Genomic DNA, 15,660 nt, shown 5'->3' with positions numbered 1-15,660 from the left:
TGTAGTGAGTTTGCTGAACTGAAAATACATCTTTTGTGCACTTGACAGCTATTTGGGAATTTGAAATGTTACGTACTTAAGAGATGCTCTGGTGAAATGGCCTATATGTCTGACAGTTACATTAAATCTAAGCAGGCAAAATTGCTGTCTGACACAGATTTAGCCAACATACTTGATAAAGTAGGCCAGAGAAACATCATCTGACAATTCAGAAGTAATTTAAATCTGTTTTATCAAATATAGGAAACGAATTCTGCGAAATAAAAGAAACAAATGCAGATTTGTATGGAGAACATTTTGCACTAAGAGACCAAGCATTGTATGAGTCTAGGATCAAATAGCAACCAAGCAGACCCTTAGTATGGCTTACATGTGTACTCTCTTTAAACCCATTTATCTGGTTATGCAATCTGTTCTGCAGAGCTGGCAATTTCTTGGATACCTTTTTTTAGTAATCTACAGATCTTGTGTAGCAGTTTCTGTGCCGGTAAAATGGTGATGATAGCAATGATCTTTTGCTAAGCAGTGCTTTGAAATTTACCTACAAAAAGCCTTAAATGACATCAATAGATACTATTTTCTGGCCTAAACATTTTTTCTAAACATTTTTTTCTAAAAATGTTTATCCTCTTTAGAAGTTGAGAATAATTCTGCGTAAATACTGCCCGTGTTCTTATCAGAAACTGATTTTTAACTGGACAAAACTACGGTTTTCATTTCTGAACTTTCTATGTTTTCGTTCTGTTCTTCTGCCAAGTCTACTACATCACATTATCTGTTTTTAATGTGTTGCCCTCCACTGATTTTATTTATTTATTGTTCTGCACTGTTCCCTGGGAAAAACCTTTGTGTTGTCATCATCATTGCTGTTCAGTTGTCTCTGTTTTATTCTTCAGTACTTCAGACAATTTATTGAACATCTGAACTTTTATTTCTTCACCAGTTGTAACAATAGTAACATCTGTAGCCCCAGTGACAGAAATGCGGTAACGCTGTGTGAAAGCCAGTACTTAAACCTCTTATCATGAGTATTAAATTGTCCTTTGCTACATGGGCCTGGAAATGGGCAAGGAATAGAGATTGGAGCTCACGGGCAGCTCACAGGCTTTGTTGACTCTTTAACACAAGTTAATCCAGAACTTGAAGGTTAGCTGTTACTTTGTTTTTTAACATTTGCATTTGCTTTGTTTGTTCAGAAAACTTCTATACTTAACATTCTTTAATATAATTTTAAAGAACTGTGTGTGTTTCTGTATCACAGGTGAGATTCTTCTCCCTTAAACACCTTTGTGACTGGCTTTCGTATCTGTCTCTATTAAATCTTCCTTGTGTATACTCCCATCCACTGACAAATCTGTCTATCGAGTGTATGTTTTGGGGAGCCATGCCTTGAAAACCTCAGTCTTTGCTGCATGGGAAAATTTGTCTTATTGCTTAATATTTCTATAAAGCACTATCAAATAAAGTAGATTTTCTGTAATGTCATTACTAGCTCAATTTGAGGCAGGAAAAAAAACAAAAACAATTCCTATCTATTTTCAGTGGGTACTTGTATTTATCTCCATGATCCTGGCCCCCAAGGATTGCTGAAAGAACAGCTTTTAACTGTGAATGGTTAAATTCCTTAGGTAATGGGAAGCAGTCAGCAGTGAAGGCAGCCTCACTGATATTGCAGTGCTCCATCCATATTCAGTACAGTACACCACCAACAAAATCATACTCTTTATGCAGCCTAACAAATACTAATCAGCACATGTCCATTGTATAGGCACAGTGCCTTCCTAAGTTACACATTACCAGAATCAGCAGGAGGGAGCAGAGGAATGAATGGACTCCTTCCAGTATGACTGCAGCCAAAACAGTGACTGTTTGGGGTGATCTTTTTTCACCCGCAGCCACAGTCAACAAACTCTGCAGAGCCACTGGCTGTAGAAGGATGAGTTGCTTCAGCATGCAGCTGATCAAGTATTGCTGCCAGACCTCCAGTGCTTTGCACAGCTGGCTGTCTGCTCTTTCAGAGCTGCTCATGGATATTTCTGCTCAGATGCAGGTGGACCACTGGCTTCAAAAGGTAAGGATTAGAAACTGAAGGAGGGTGTAAGAAATTTCCCATCATAAAGGTTCAGAAGGATGTATCCAGCATTACATTAATATTGGCAGTAATGTGGGTTAAAGGCATGCACAGGGACTTTAGAAATAACACAATTACCTGTCTGTGTCTTCAGGTGCTACTGTGTCTGAAAATTATGGCCCATAGTGTTTCTACATCAGGTATTGAAGTAGTTTGCAAATTCCAGATTTTTCACAATTATGATTCCAACTTCCTTCGTGTAAACCAAACAGACTTTTGTTTATTTATTTCAGCTCAAATAACTCATACCGTAGCATTTTAGGATAATGACCATCTGTGTTGCTCTGTGTCTTCCACATTTTCCTCAAGAAAAGAAAAAGGATCTTTAAACTATTTTAAAGCAAGTTTTACCAAAAGAAAGAAATCATTGGATGCATGTAGTCCAACAGTGTGGATAATAGGTCACTGAGCTGAATAGATTCTTCTCAGATTCCTGATGCTGTGACAAGCATGAATGTGAAATCTCTGCTATACATGTTACAGGTAATGCATTTTCATCAGTCACTTGGAGAAGTATCCTTTCAGTTGCTGCATTTTTTTCATCTCAATAAATACCTTTAAATCTTCCATTAGGATACAGCTTTTGGCAATATTTTAGTGGGCACATTCTATAAATGCTTTTGAGCTTTACCTGGGGTTACCTGGGTGGTAGTAATGCAAAGATTTTGGTGCTGCTGGACAAAAGGGCTTTGTAATGGTGGTATTTTAACCACAGTGTTGTTGGACAGCAGGAAATATAGGAAATGTCATATTCAGCATTCACTATAAATGCAAGAAATCTGGCTTCCAAACTTATTTTAGGCCAGAAGGCCATAGCAAGTTATTAATATATATATACATGTTCCAAAATTTATGTGGTGCACTTGGTTTCTGTTGTGGAACCCTTCTTACAGCTTTAACCAGAAGAGAAGTTGCACTGGATGTTGCAGTGCTGGCAGGGGCCAGTGGCTAAAGGCTGTGAATTCTCTAAGTCCTCAGCCTGAGCTTATTCCCTATGTCCACATTTAGTTACTGTGGCTGGCTTCATTGTTGTTGTGTATCCAGGCTGACCACATACTGAAAAACCTCTCAGGGTTTCATGGGGGAAATGGGTAGAGAGAAGGACTGAAAAGACAGGTATCCTAACCACTACAATAAAACATGCATTGAAGCTTCTGTTTCCTCATAGCATCATACAAAATGTGCAGTGTTTCAGGGGACGTATGCAGACAACTTACAGCTAGCACATTGGAGCTGGAACTTAATTCTTTCATATAGGTTCTGTGGCTAGTACCAAGATTTGTCTTGGTAAAGCAGGAGATGACCAGATATACCCACTGAAAAGAAGCTGTCTATATGTAACCTCTTTTAAAATACTATTGCTCTTTACAAGGAACTATAGAAGCACAAGGAAAATGTCCGTGCAGTAAGATGAAGAAGGCCTAACTATGCCATCCATGGTGTTAGCTGTCAGATTTTTCACTACGAAATAGGCAGGAAAGACTCCTATTCCAAAGACTCATTTCTAGCTGTAAGAAGCTGCAAAAGTTGGATTATGTGCAATATGTTTTGCATTGTTCTATTCTATCCTTTTCCCATGCATATTTAACTCATACTCCAGCATCAGTCAGAGCTCATGCAGATTAACTTGAGTGTGTTTTATTGCATTTCTGCCTCCTGGAAGAGGAACACCCATACTGGGTGCCTCGCATTTACAGAGTATGCTCAACTAAAATTTAAGTGCAAGATAACCTGTTTTTCTGTATGTGAATGCAGAGAAGTAATTAATACTGAATTACAGAATAATCATAAATTTCAAAGCTCAGATACAGGCTTAGTTTCCAGTAGGTACACAGAGTATATGGATTCATGTATCATATTTGTAACATGACTGTTCCCACGACATGGCCCTCTAGAGAGAAATATGTACTTGTTTTCACTGCTGTAAAATTTAAGTATGTCCAAACTGATGTTTAGCATGGAAACAGCTCTGTAGTGTGCAGTGCTGCTGTGTAATCATGAAACATTTCAGAAAGTAGCTGCAATAGCTTTTTTTTTTTTCTTTTCTTTTTTTTTTTTCTTTCTTTTTTTTTTTTTTTTTTCTCTCAGATAAAAATATCCAGTCCCTCTCACAGCAGCAAATGTAATTATTCTTCTTTTGGATAATAAGTGCTTGCTAACCTTTATCTCTCCCACCCCTCCCACACTGAAGTTTGGGTTTAAAAACGCAGCAAGAATGACTTAGCTTGGTATTCTTTACTTTACTTCTAGGAAAAAAAAAATCAAAACATTTTATCCTATAAATGAATATCCAAATGTTTTTGTCAGTGATAAATTAAACACTTTTTATGAGGGACCCATTGCTAGACACATGCATGTCTTACAAAATCTTACAAATATGCCTAAACAAATATTTGCATTGGATAGTAACTTCAATAAACTTCTTGTCAATATAAGCCTTCTTTTAGACAATTCAAAGCTCTGGCGATGTATGACCTGAGATAAGATATGGATGTTGGCCAACAGTCACTTCAGAAAAATGGGTAGATACACCACTGGGCAGCAAGGCCGTGAAAGGAGATTTGATCAGTAATATTCCTCAAAATTATTTAACTAAAGGTTAAGTGCTTATTTTTTGTGGCCAGATTTTCTCAGATTGTTCTGAATATTTTTTTCTGTGCTTTAGTTTTGTACTGACAGCTCTATGTTTAAAAAAAAAAAAATCTAATTACCACCTCTGTATTCAAAAGCATACTTTCAAATAAAATTGTAGATTAAGATTAAGAACTGTGGTCACATTTGTAGAGCTCTTCAAGTATGCCCCTACTAATATTTACTGTTATCTTACTGATTTGTAATGTTATCTTGAAGATAAACAGCACTCTGACTTCTATGAATGAAAATCAAGTTACTATTAATCAATTACGAGGTTTTATGCATCAGAATTACTCAAAAACTGATGTAAGAAATATCTTCAGAACAAAGTCTATGTCACTTTAAAACTACAAAGAAAATAATAAAATAAATTATAGAAAATAAAGAAAATAATATTAGATTTCTTTTATGCCAATTTATCAATTTCTTTTTTTACAACCAATTGGAGTTCTGCCTGACCCTAAATGGTTAGAACTTATTCTGTTCTTAATCTTACTGGATAAAAACTGCAAAAACAATAAAAAAGGCATTGTGTTAGAAAAGTAAATCTTTAAAAAGAAAAAACAAAACATGAATTTTAATGTCTGAGATATTTTAGATAACTCTGGCATCTCCATTTAACCTATTTTTTTATTTTTTTTTAAAGTTCATTACGCACACAACTTTGTTCTTAAACAGTAAACTGTGAGAGTTTCTCTTGTTTCTTTCTTTCATAAAAAATCTGGACTTAGAGTTTCTGTTGCTAAAGGCAGTGTAGATGTTCTGCTAACACACAGGTCTGGCAGCAGACCATGGGCAGTGTTATGCATGGTGTAATGTAGTCAGCGTATAGCTGCCAGGGCTAGCTATAGCTGTTCAAGTAAGTGGGATCAAATGGAACCCATAAACTGCCTGCAGCATTACATCAACATCTATGCTGGCAGGAAAGAGGGAATTCAAATGATGACTTTGATTTCTTACTGCTGAAGCTGTGGGCCAGCAGTTTTCTGAGACAGACCAAATATAACACCAATCTCATAAGTCCAGAGAGGTAATTACTGCCATCATCGGGATAAGGCTGTGATATCATGATACCATCCTAGTCATCTTTTACCAGCCATACAGTTTGCCTAGCAAAAGTTTTTGGTCTGAAATATGAAATTGTCAGGGAAACTAGTTGTTATGTAATATATAGAGTTGTTATATGGGTATTACAGCTTTCTAGTTTGTGCTATTACAGAACAAGTTTCCGAGTATGCAGGATACCTCAGTTCTCTCATTTAGCAAGTTATTTCTGATTAGCAAATGACATTTATGTTGACTTTTCATGTGAAACAGTGGTGTTTAATCAAGTATAATATGTTACCCCTGTGTCTCAGATAAGAAAGTGAGGTATTATTTAAACACAGAGAAGCTTTAAGTCCTAGTTCCAATGTGCTGAAATGGGAAAAAAAATGATACAAACGTAAGTGAATACAGAACCGAAATTGGGGTAAAATATTCCTAACTCTCACAGCAGAAAATTCTTGAAAAGCTTTCCACTAGTAAAATTACTGTTGTAGGAACTTTGTCTGCAGTGTACTTACTTACAGGAAAGTTTCAGAATTCAACAAGTGGCTTTGACTGTTTTCTTCCTGTATTTCTGAGGCTACTAATATGTAGAAGGATGTGTAATTTCTTTCATCCACACTACTGCAATATATCAGTGGGAATGTTCACAATGCCATTCTTAGCATGGTTAAAGCCTTGGGAGAATCAGGTCTTCGGCTTTCCATAATTTAGCAAGAGGATTTTATTAGTGTGAAATGATGATAAGTATTAACAAAATCCAAACACACTGAGAAAACTGCTGTGGCACATGTAGAGATGGCTGTGGTCCCACAATACGAACCAGAAATCTCAAGGAATGTCCTTAGAGTGGATTGGACTTATTTGCTTTGTCTCCTAAAAGAATAAGTGAATTTGTGAGTCATGAAGTTGTATGCCCTTCAATTTTTCTTGAATTATGTATTTTATTTTGGGCAATTTCCATGTCATCTTCTATCAAAGAACAGAGTACATATCTAGTAGGCGTCTTCAGTCCAACTCAGATTTCACAAAGTTCGTTTAAAAGTACACCCCCAACTATATACTATATTGCTTCATGTTAATGCAAGTTTTGAGGACATTTCATACTATAAAACAGCAGATTCTATATCTCTATATGAGTCAAGTGAATAACTTATCATGAATTATTTATAAGATGAATTGAAGTTCCTCTTTCAACTACCACCTACGTGAAATAATTTCATTTCTTTAGCTTTTCTTCTTTAATTCTTGGGTAATATGTACATCGGAAAGCTGAGCTTCCTTACCTATTGGAGTTAGGTCAGGTAAGAGCTATGTGTCTTTATTCTGAAAGGATGAGCAGAATATAAGTATGTTGTGGAAGCAAATGTTTTAATTACAGCTTTAAGATCTGCTTATGACAAATGCTGTTTAATATGAAACATGCTCTGAGAAGTTATTACTCGAGTAATGTGAATTGGATAAGATGATTACATAAATCAAATACTTCAAGGTGATCAGAATCATTTCTCACTTTGAATATGTAGTTGTAGGTATTTTTACGGTGATTCATCTGCTGAAACAGATGCATAGGAAGTACGCTGCCTGTTTTAAAGGACCCAAAGTACCCTTGAGCAGTAAGTGTAGGCAGAGAGCGTGCTTTCTGTGGTGCCTTTTAGGAAGATCTCATTATATGCCATTGGTACATCAAAGACTGTCTCCAGTACACAGGTTAGGGCAGTCTCAGTCCTTTTTTATTTTTTTTTAATACACGCCAACAGCTAAACCTACTCCAAGCTGTCTCAAAGGAAGTAGGAGCTGCTTCCCTTCTGAGTCTGCACAAAGCTCTGCACCATCTCAGAACGAATCAGGCCTATGATATCTACATTACAGAGAGTTTCAGGCTCTTAATCCTATTTAAATTTTAATGTGAAGGCTTGTTATAGTTTCTATAATTTGAGGCATTAAAAGCAGATGAAGCATCTTTAATCATAAAAGCTTCATTGCTCTAATTTATGATACCTTCATTTTAAGCCTTACCATAAAGTGGATTGTGTTTGGGGGATGATAGTTCACAGCAAGGAAATGTGATCCATCAGGAAACCTGTTTACATTAAAACACTTTGACAGCGGCAGTAATTAAACCTGTTTCCCAGGTGCAGAACAATATTTTAAATGCCCCTCTGGCTACAATACCATTCAAGATTGTCTGTCTTTTTCCCTTACCATCCACTGCAAAAACAAGATAATGCGAAGCAGACAAAATACAAGGAGGGCTGGGCTAGTAATTAATAATCTAAGTATGTAATCGCAACATTAAAATCTCATTCCAGCTAATTTGTGTACTAGTTTGTATGACATGGAAAATTCTTATGTGTCTTTCCACATGCCTTGAAAACAAGAAATGGGAATTCATGGCATTAGTACTTGCTGTTATGACATGTTATAGCCTAACGTGATCATTTCTGACTTTGAAGCCTGAGTTGGCTTTACAGCACAGCATTTCATGCAGCATGAGATTTTTTCTGTGCATCTTTACTTGAGTGGCGGTGCACAAGGCCTGGCAGATCCCAAAAACTTTATTAACCCGTGAAAATATAATTTAGACAAGTACACGCTTGTGCCACCATCCATTTACTTTCCACATGGCATAGATCAAGTGCTGCTCACTGTCATACTGCTAAAACTCTGAGTTTTACCCCACCCTCAGGCTAACCTGATTCCTACCAACTTCCACCTTAAAATCCCCAAACCAAAGGTGAACTTAACCCACTCATGGATACCTTTGGGAATAACCAGTCTGTTCTGCTCCCACATTCATCCACCAGAACAGCAGCCCACTGCATTACCAAACCATCCATCTGAAACTTTTGGAAGGAACACTTGCAAGACAGGTCCCGGGCATTGCTCTGCTCTTGGTGCTATAGACAACATACAAATTTCTGATAGTCAAACCTTCAGGCTGTTTGACTTTTTCCTATTTTTCACCACACAGTGCAGATCACTGTATCAAATGTGGATGGGCCTGTCCGGGAAATTTGTGCTGGAGGGATACTGTGATTCCTGGGCTGATGACAGGAACAGCAATCCATTTGCACAAAGTTACAGGACAGACACAGCAAGTCCAAGGAAGAAAGGTTTTAATACCACTGTATTTCACAGCCAAATGCATCTGCTCTTTCAAACGCGGTATTTTCTACAGCGTTGGAATGGAGATTTATCACAATTTCTAAATGCTTGAGTCTATATGCTACGTTCTTAACTGAAGTATTTGTCATTTAAAAGCACCTCAAAAATATCAGAAAGTCATAATTATCAAAATACTGAATGTCATTGTTATTGTTCCTATGTTGCTTATATGCCAATACATGCAGCTCCCCAGAGCCTGTATTCACAGGAAATGAAATGGAACAGCTTTTATCCTCTTTCATGTATTCTTTTCTGTATTTTGAAATAAGGTATTGCACTAAACTGGTGTGTCATTTGTACAATCTATAGTAATTACAATTAAATCTTCATTGCTAAATCAGAAACCCTGGGAACACCTTCATATTCAGCCCTAACCCTGGGCACTGCTTGGCTGCTCACTGGCTCTACGGTCAGGAAGCTCTGTAGAAATGTCAGTAGCATAGGACTGTGCCTATTCTAAATGAGACATGCTTCACAATAAAAGGTATTTTGTGGGATACATTACTTTCCTTATATATATAAAATATGCATACAAATATTTGTTAGAAGTAAAAAACTACTCCATTCTATTCAGCATCCATTTTACTGATGGTGGAAGTGCTCTGGCTTAGCATAGCTACAAGGTTCTTATTTTTATGCAGTATAACTCAGAAAAAAATTGTTTAAGGAGCACAATGAGGCAGGTTGCCAGAGACCCTGCCCATAGGGAAATATGGTAATTATTCATATAGTTATAATCAAAGGGCATAAATGAGCATAGTGAGCAAAGCCATGCCTCCTCGTCTTACCACTCTGCTGAAGCATAGCCTGCTTGTCTCTCAATTTTCAGGATAAGAGACTGCCTGGATCACTAAAAGGCTGGCAAGAACTGTCTCCTAAGAAGCATAACGAGATGCCTGCTCTGAGTTACTCAGAAACCTGTGCTACAGGAAAGATCATAGTTTGCAACAATAACTTTTGTAAATCTTAAACTTCGACTCCGTGCCTCACTCTGTGCTGGAGCTGGAGCTGTTCAGTATTTCTATACCTACAGTCAAAGGACTTCTGCCTACACACGATTGGGTGATGTCCTGTCTCATTCATTGGGAAATTAATTATACTTGTTTTAGAGTTAGCTGTTAAAGAGATTAGGAAGGTGAAGCATAGCAGGGTAGCCGTGGTTGCATGGCAACTGGAAAGAACAGTAACATCTGGTAGTCTTAATTTTTTTTGAACCTATAGATCTTTGTGCCATTATGTGACTATTATTATTCCTACCACCATGCCTCACTTTTCCTATTTCTTAATCAATAGGCAGTATCCTCGGTGTTACAACTAACCCAGAGGCAAAATTAAATATAATATCAGATGCTGTGATGCTAAAGTCAGTTTCCTAACTCTCAGAGTCTACTATCCCCAGAGGATACCCTCAAGAAGCCACATAAAGGAAGGCTCTACTCTCATACAAAAGACCAGATTCGAGGTTAGTTGGTCAGTAGTGTTAGCTGCTTGTGAGGATGGTGTCTCTTCTGTCTGCTGAAATAATAGACATATCCAAAATTTTGTTTACTTTTCTCCCCTAGGGCCATTTCTTTCCTGTTAGAAGGGCAGGATGGTCAGGCCATCTGTCACAAGAGCAGGATCTATAAGAAAAACTGCAGAAACTGCAGTTTAACTAATCTTCTTTGATATTGTTCTGGTTGTGGTTCCTACAGCTTCATGTTTTATTTCTAACAGATAACAGAGTCTTACTAAATCAGTGGTTTGCTTCAATTAGCTTCAAGATAAAAACACAAAAAGTGTGTTTTTATATTGATAAGATGTCAGGCATAGACCAGGCAGATTTGTCCAGCTACTTTTAAGCACTGGACATCACTCACCCTTCTCATAGTTTTTTACAACAGTTGCTTTGTAATAAAGGAGGATGAACAAGGGAGCTTCCCACCAGGGAGCAGCAGCTATCAGGCACTGAACTGGTGTCAAGCCCTGGAAAGCCTCCCAGCCACCTAGAGATCCCTAGAGATGAGAACTGCTTTAAGCTCCCCTTACCCCTCTGCATTGGCTGCGCGTGTAGGCACCCAAACAATCCTGTCTAGGGCAAAGCTACTGATTTTTCCAAGCTCAAATGGCAGCAGTCTGTGGATCTGTAAAGGAGGGTAGACACCCTCCCTTCAGCTCTGAACATCCAGAATTCTTCTGACTCCCTGATCTACCTAGAGCTGGTTGGAAAATGAACATGAGGGAGTCTGCTGTGTCCAGTCTGAATGCCCTGCTGGGAAGGAAGGTCAAGTAAGGACCTGCAGCTGATGAACCAAGAGTTGGTTTCCTTTGTTGATGAACTTCAGTGAACTTCATGTGGATTCTTACTGCGTCCCCAGCAGCTGAACAGGGCATTTTCAAATAGCTAAACTCAAAAGGTCAGAGACAATCATATAAATGTGGCAAACTGATTTCTTATATTTCAAAACCTTGAGCATACAACCATGTAGGTTGCATAGTCAAGGCCTAAAATGTTCCCTGTGCATATTCTGCCATTAAGACATCATTCTGTAAAACCACCTTTTATAAATTCTCTTTTGCTACTTTCTATTCATCCTTCTGTTCAGATCTTTTTGAGAGTTAGCCCAGATTAGAATTCACCATCTCTAAAAAAAATGAGATGGTAAAGGTATTCTTTCTTCTGTGTGCATCTCCAGCCTTTCTTGACAGTCTGTCAAGAAATATGTCTCTAAAAAGCCAGTTTAGATCCTCAGAGACATGCAGTGATGCAGTTCTTAGTGATGCGCTAAAACCCAGTCAGAGTGCACCTTCTTGTAGCTGCACGCAGTGATATGACATCTGAGTTATTTGTTTGCAGTGCCATAAGAGAGCATTAGTGGATACAATGTGAACAGATTACTCATTTGTAGAAATATTTATGGTGCTGCTTTCCAGGGATCATTCAGTTCAAAAGCAGATGGCAAAATATGGGTATTTGTGGACTACTTTAATAGCTAGCTTAGGTAAAAATATTCTCATACACCACAGAAAATGCATGTAACAATCTGATATTCTGAAACACATTACTTTGTTTACATATATTTACAGTAAATCTTGAAGAATGCTACTCAAGCAAGAATTTGCTAGTTCCAGATTTTATTAGAGTTTATCTCATCATCTCAAGCCCCTGATCCTGCAAATACCAAAGCATGAGTTAAACTCTTGCTTGTGTGGGCCTGCTGAGCTCTGTGAGCTCACTGCTTGCAGCACAGCAATCTGAGGAACACATGATGTGTGCGTTATGGTTTTCACTTGTGTAGGGATTCGGTCCTCCAGTTTATAACAGTTAAAAGAAACACAGTATCTTGGAAGCAAGGGGTTTGTCTCCCCAGAACCTCAGGATCTTTCTATAATATTATATTGGGAATCTAAAAAATGAACCTTTTCTAGAGATGACATTTTCTCTGTCCTTTTGAGATAATTTGCACACTCCTTTCACGTGGTGGTATTAAAGATCTGCATGTGTTTATACAGCAAAGCCCACATTTTATTATCCAACACACACTTAAGTTTAATACAAAAAGAAAAAAATAATAACAGAATTAATTTTAAAACTACTTCTTCAGTAAAACTCACCACACAAATCTACTTATGGCTTTCATCTGCCTAGTTTGGCTCACGTTCACTTGCAGTTTCCTTACTTAGTTTTCTGATACTTAAGATACATCTCCATTACATTGATTTACTTCTGCTGTGGGCTGTGTGTTTGTTTTTTGTGGGGCTTTTCTATGGGCTTCCAGCTGGAGCTGGTAGAGGTGTCATTGTTTCTCAGCTGTTTGCAATGAGAGCTTCACTGCAGGTGGCTTATATGGGAGTGGAAGGCCTAGGGTGGGTTATTGTATGTGGCTGCTGAACAGAAGCTGTTGGGAGTATCTGGGTTTTCAGCTTTGTTTCCTTTTCTTACAGAGACTGAAGGTAAGTTACTGAGTTTTTACTGCAATATGGCTGCTAGATTGTGGAGGATGAGTCATTTGTAAGGAAGAATGTAGGCACAAAACAGTGTGGAGGTACCACAAATGCCTTCTGAACAAATTGTCTTGAAATGCTTCGTTTTAAGTTTGCTCATTCAATTTTTCTGAGCTGTATGAGTGTGAACAGCTCAAGTTGGGTCAAGCTCTCAGTTGTAGTCTGTCCCATTCTGAAAATCTGATACCAGGGATTAAAGTAGATTGAAGTTTGCTGAAATGAGCATCTTGGTCTCTGTGCTCCAGGTTTATATTTAGGTATCAAAGAGAGGGGTTTTTTAGTGCTTGTATGGTGCCTACTCTTGTTATTAATTTTCATGGTGATAAAAACAACTATTAAGTATCCTGCTGCTTCTCCCTTCTTTATCTACTGTGTCATGAGCGTAGTTATTTCATGTTAAAATTGAAATAAAATCTGTGACTGAAAGAGACCCCTGCACCCACTGTGGGCTTCATTTATTTGGGGGCATCATGCAGATTTCCATCTATCCAACTCACTCTTTTATTTCCTGTCTTGGTTTTCCTACAGCATTGCAATCCTGTCCTCTGTGCTCTTTCTAGGCATGTGAATTGGTGTCTCTCAGGTAACAGTAAGTGCTCCTGGTGACACAGTAGGAGCAGTAAATATTCTTAGAAATACAAGAAGTTTTAAGTCAGATGCAAGAGCATGTGTTTATATATGTGTGTGTATGTAGTGTTCATTACAACGTGTTTGAACAAATAACAATAGCACAATGCTAATGTTTACTATGAGTTCTCAAGTCATTGGGGAAGCTCAGCGTAAGCTATAACTTGAAGTAGTTCTCTGTAGCTAGGTTGCGAACATTGATGTGCTATTGCTTTCTAGGAAAGCTATTGGCGAAATTTGATAAATGGCATAAAGTGTCTGAAGAAAATACCGTGTCTGAAAAATGTATCTAGTAAACAATTGTATTCAACCATGTTAACAGCATAAAAGAGATTGAAACTATTTTTTCTACTTCAGCTCTGTTATCTGTATTTGCTGAATGATCTGTATAGAGAATAGACCTGTTATTTTCTGTCTTTAGTCTCTTTAACTCAGTACTGCAACTTTTGCAGAGAACATTTGGAGACTTCAATTCAGTTTTCCTTTAGTAGAAGCCTAATGCAAGCAGTTAAGATTTCAGAGTTTGTGTTATTAGGCTTAAATTATTTATGCCTGGTTTTCACCAGGTTAGTGTTGTTCCTTTTCTGTGGTGGTTTGTGCTGTGAAAGCCTGAGAAGTAGTGTAGCACAACTCTTTCAAATTCCTCATTTTGCCTGGTAGAAGGAATAATAAAGGGTAAAAACAAAATAAACAAATGGGACTCGGCAAAACTTACTGACTCTGCATAGTGTTCAGACATGCAGTCTGTGGTTGACTTTAAATGAAACAAGAACACAGGGGACTACATTTAATTTAAACACCACTCATACCAAAATAACTTAACCTGAAGAATGACTGCTGTGCAAACACTGTAATAGTACAGCAGAGCTGTCATTTCTGTCACTGTTTAATAGTCTCTGGCCGATTTCATTAACACTTAAAGCACTTCTTGAAAAGTGATAAAAATACGGATACACAGTCCTACTGAACTCTGAGATCCCATAGAAGATGTTTGTAGCTACTGCTGGCCACTGGTGCTGGTTGGGAGCAGAGTAATATAATCTTGATGTTTTCTGGAGATTGTAAAAATAATTTAAATAGAATTAAATGGATTTCTGATATCTTCTGCATTTGTGTGATCTGTGTGAAAACTGAGGAGGAACAGTATTTCTTCCATTTGTCACAAAGAACTTGAGTTTTTTCTGCCATTTTACTTAAAATGTTGTGAAGAATAGGCTGGGACACTGTAGTGGATGAAGGTACACCACAGAAACAGTTTGTAGAACAAGTATTTGTGGTCAAGCTGTTAATTTTTGGCTTTCTTGTCATGTATTGTGTTTTTCTTACTGTATAGCATGTATTTTGATCTGTGTTAAAGGCAATGACCACTGCATGGGAAACTGTTAATCGCAGTCTTAACCTCTGATTAAACCATCTGAGGCAAGTGTTGGTCAGCTGTGGGAGCACAGGTGAAGGTAATTCAGCTGTGCTTCTGGAAGGGGTGGAACTTGACTCAACCTCTCCTAGATTTCATTTAAGGGCTGACCACCACGAAGGCAGCATCTCTTTCTGGAAGTCACTCCTTTGTGGAGTTCTGGTGGCAAGCCTCAATGTTTTCCATCTTGACTAAAGGCCTCAGTGTTGGTGAGGTTTTTCCCATAGATCCCCTCTGTCCATCTATTTACAACTATCCTTGCATTATTCCAACTGTACATTACTATTCTTGTATTATTCTAGCTATACATAAATATTCTTGCATTATTCCAACTGTGCAGCCACCACTTCTGTATTGTGTGCATATAGATGCTACAGTTGTGATCCTCCCTCATACATGGGCATTAAATTCAGGCCTGTTTCTGTGGTTTAAAGCCTTACAAATCCCCTTGCCCTAATACAAAAAGCAGCCCAAGCACTCTTGGAATGGGCTGTGCTGGTTCAGGTGGCAGTCTTATGTTGATGGTTAAAGGTAACAACAGCTGGTGTGGGGCTTGGTCAATTGTGAGGTCCCTTGTCTGAAGGGGCTACAACAGACTCTTGTTTTCCCATGTTGAGCTATTGCAGCTGGTGGGTTTGCATGCTGCGTGCTCTTC

At 38.0% G+C, this 15,660-nt stretch overlaps 1 protein-coding gene across 1 annotated transcript in view; it reads left to right on the top strand.

Moving 5' to 3' along the window:
* Positions 1 to 1,911: 1,911 nt before the first annotated feature.
* The window catches only part of LOC107316636 (uncharacterized), a 162,658-nt gene continuing 148,909 nt past the window's right edge, over positions 1,912 to 15,660 (top strand). Inside the window, exon 1 of the mRNA XM_085552670.1 lies at positions 1,912 to 2,071. Coding sequence (XP_085408796.1) covers positions 1,937 to 2,071 — 135 coding nt within the window. The 5' untranslated portion in view covers positions 1,912 to 1,936. The remainder of the gene's footprint in view (positions 2,072 to 15,660) is intronic.

This window comes from Coturnix japonica, chromosome 7 (genome assembly GCF_054131305.1).
Source record: "Coturnix japonica strain WE chromosome 7, WE-NBRP24, whole genome shotgun sequence".
Taxonomy (NCBI): Eukaryota; Metazoa; Chordata; class Aves; order Galliformes; family Phasianidae; genus Coturnix; species Coturnix japonica.
Note: the sequence above shows the minus strand (reverse complement) of the source record. Positions and strands in the feature narration are given on the sequence as shown.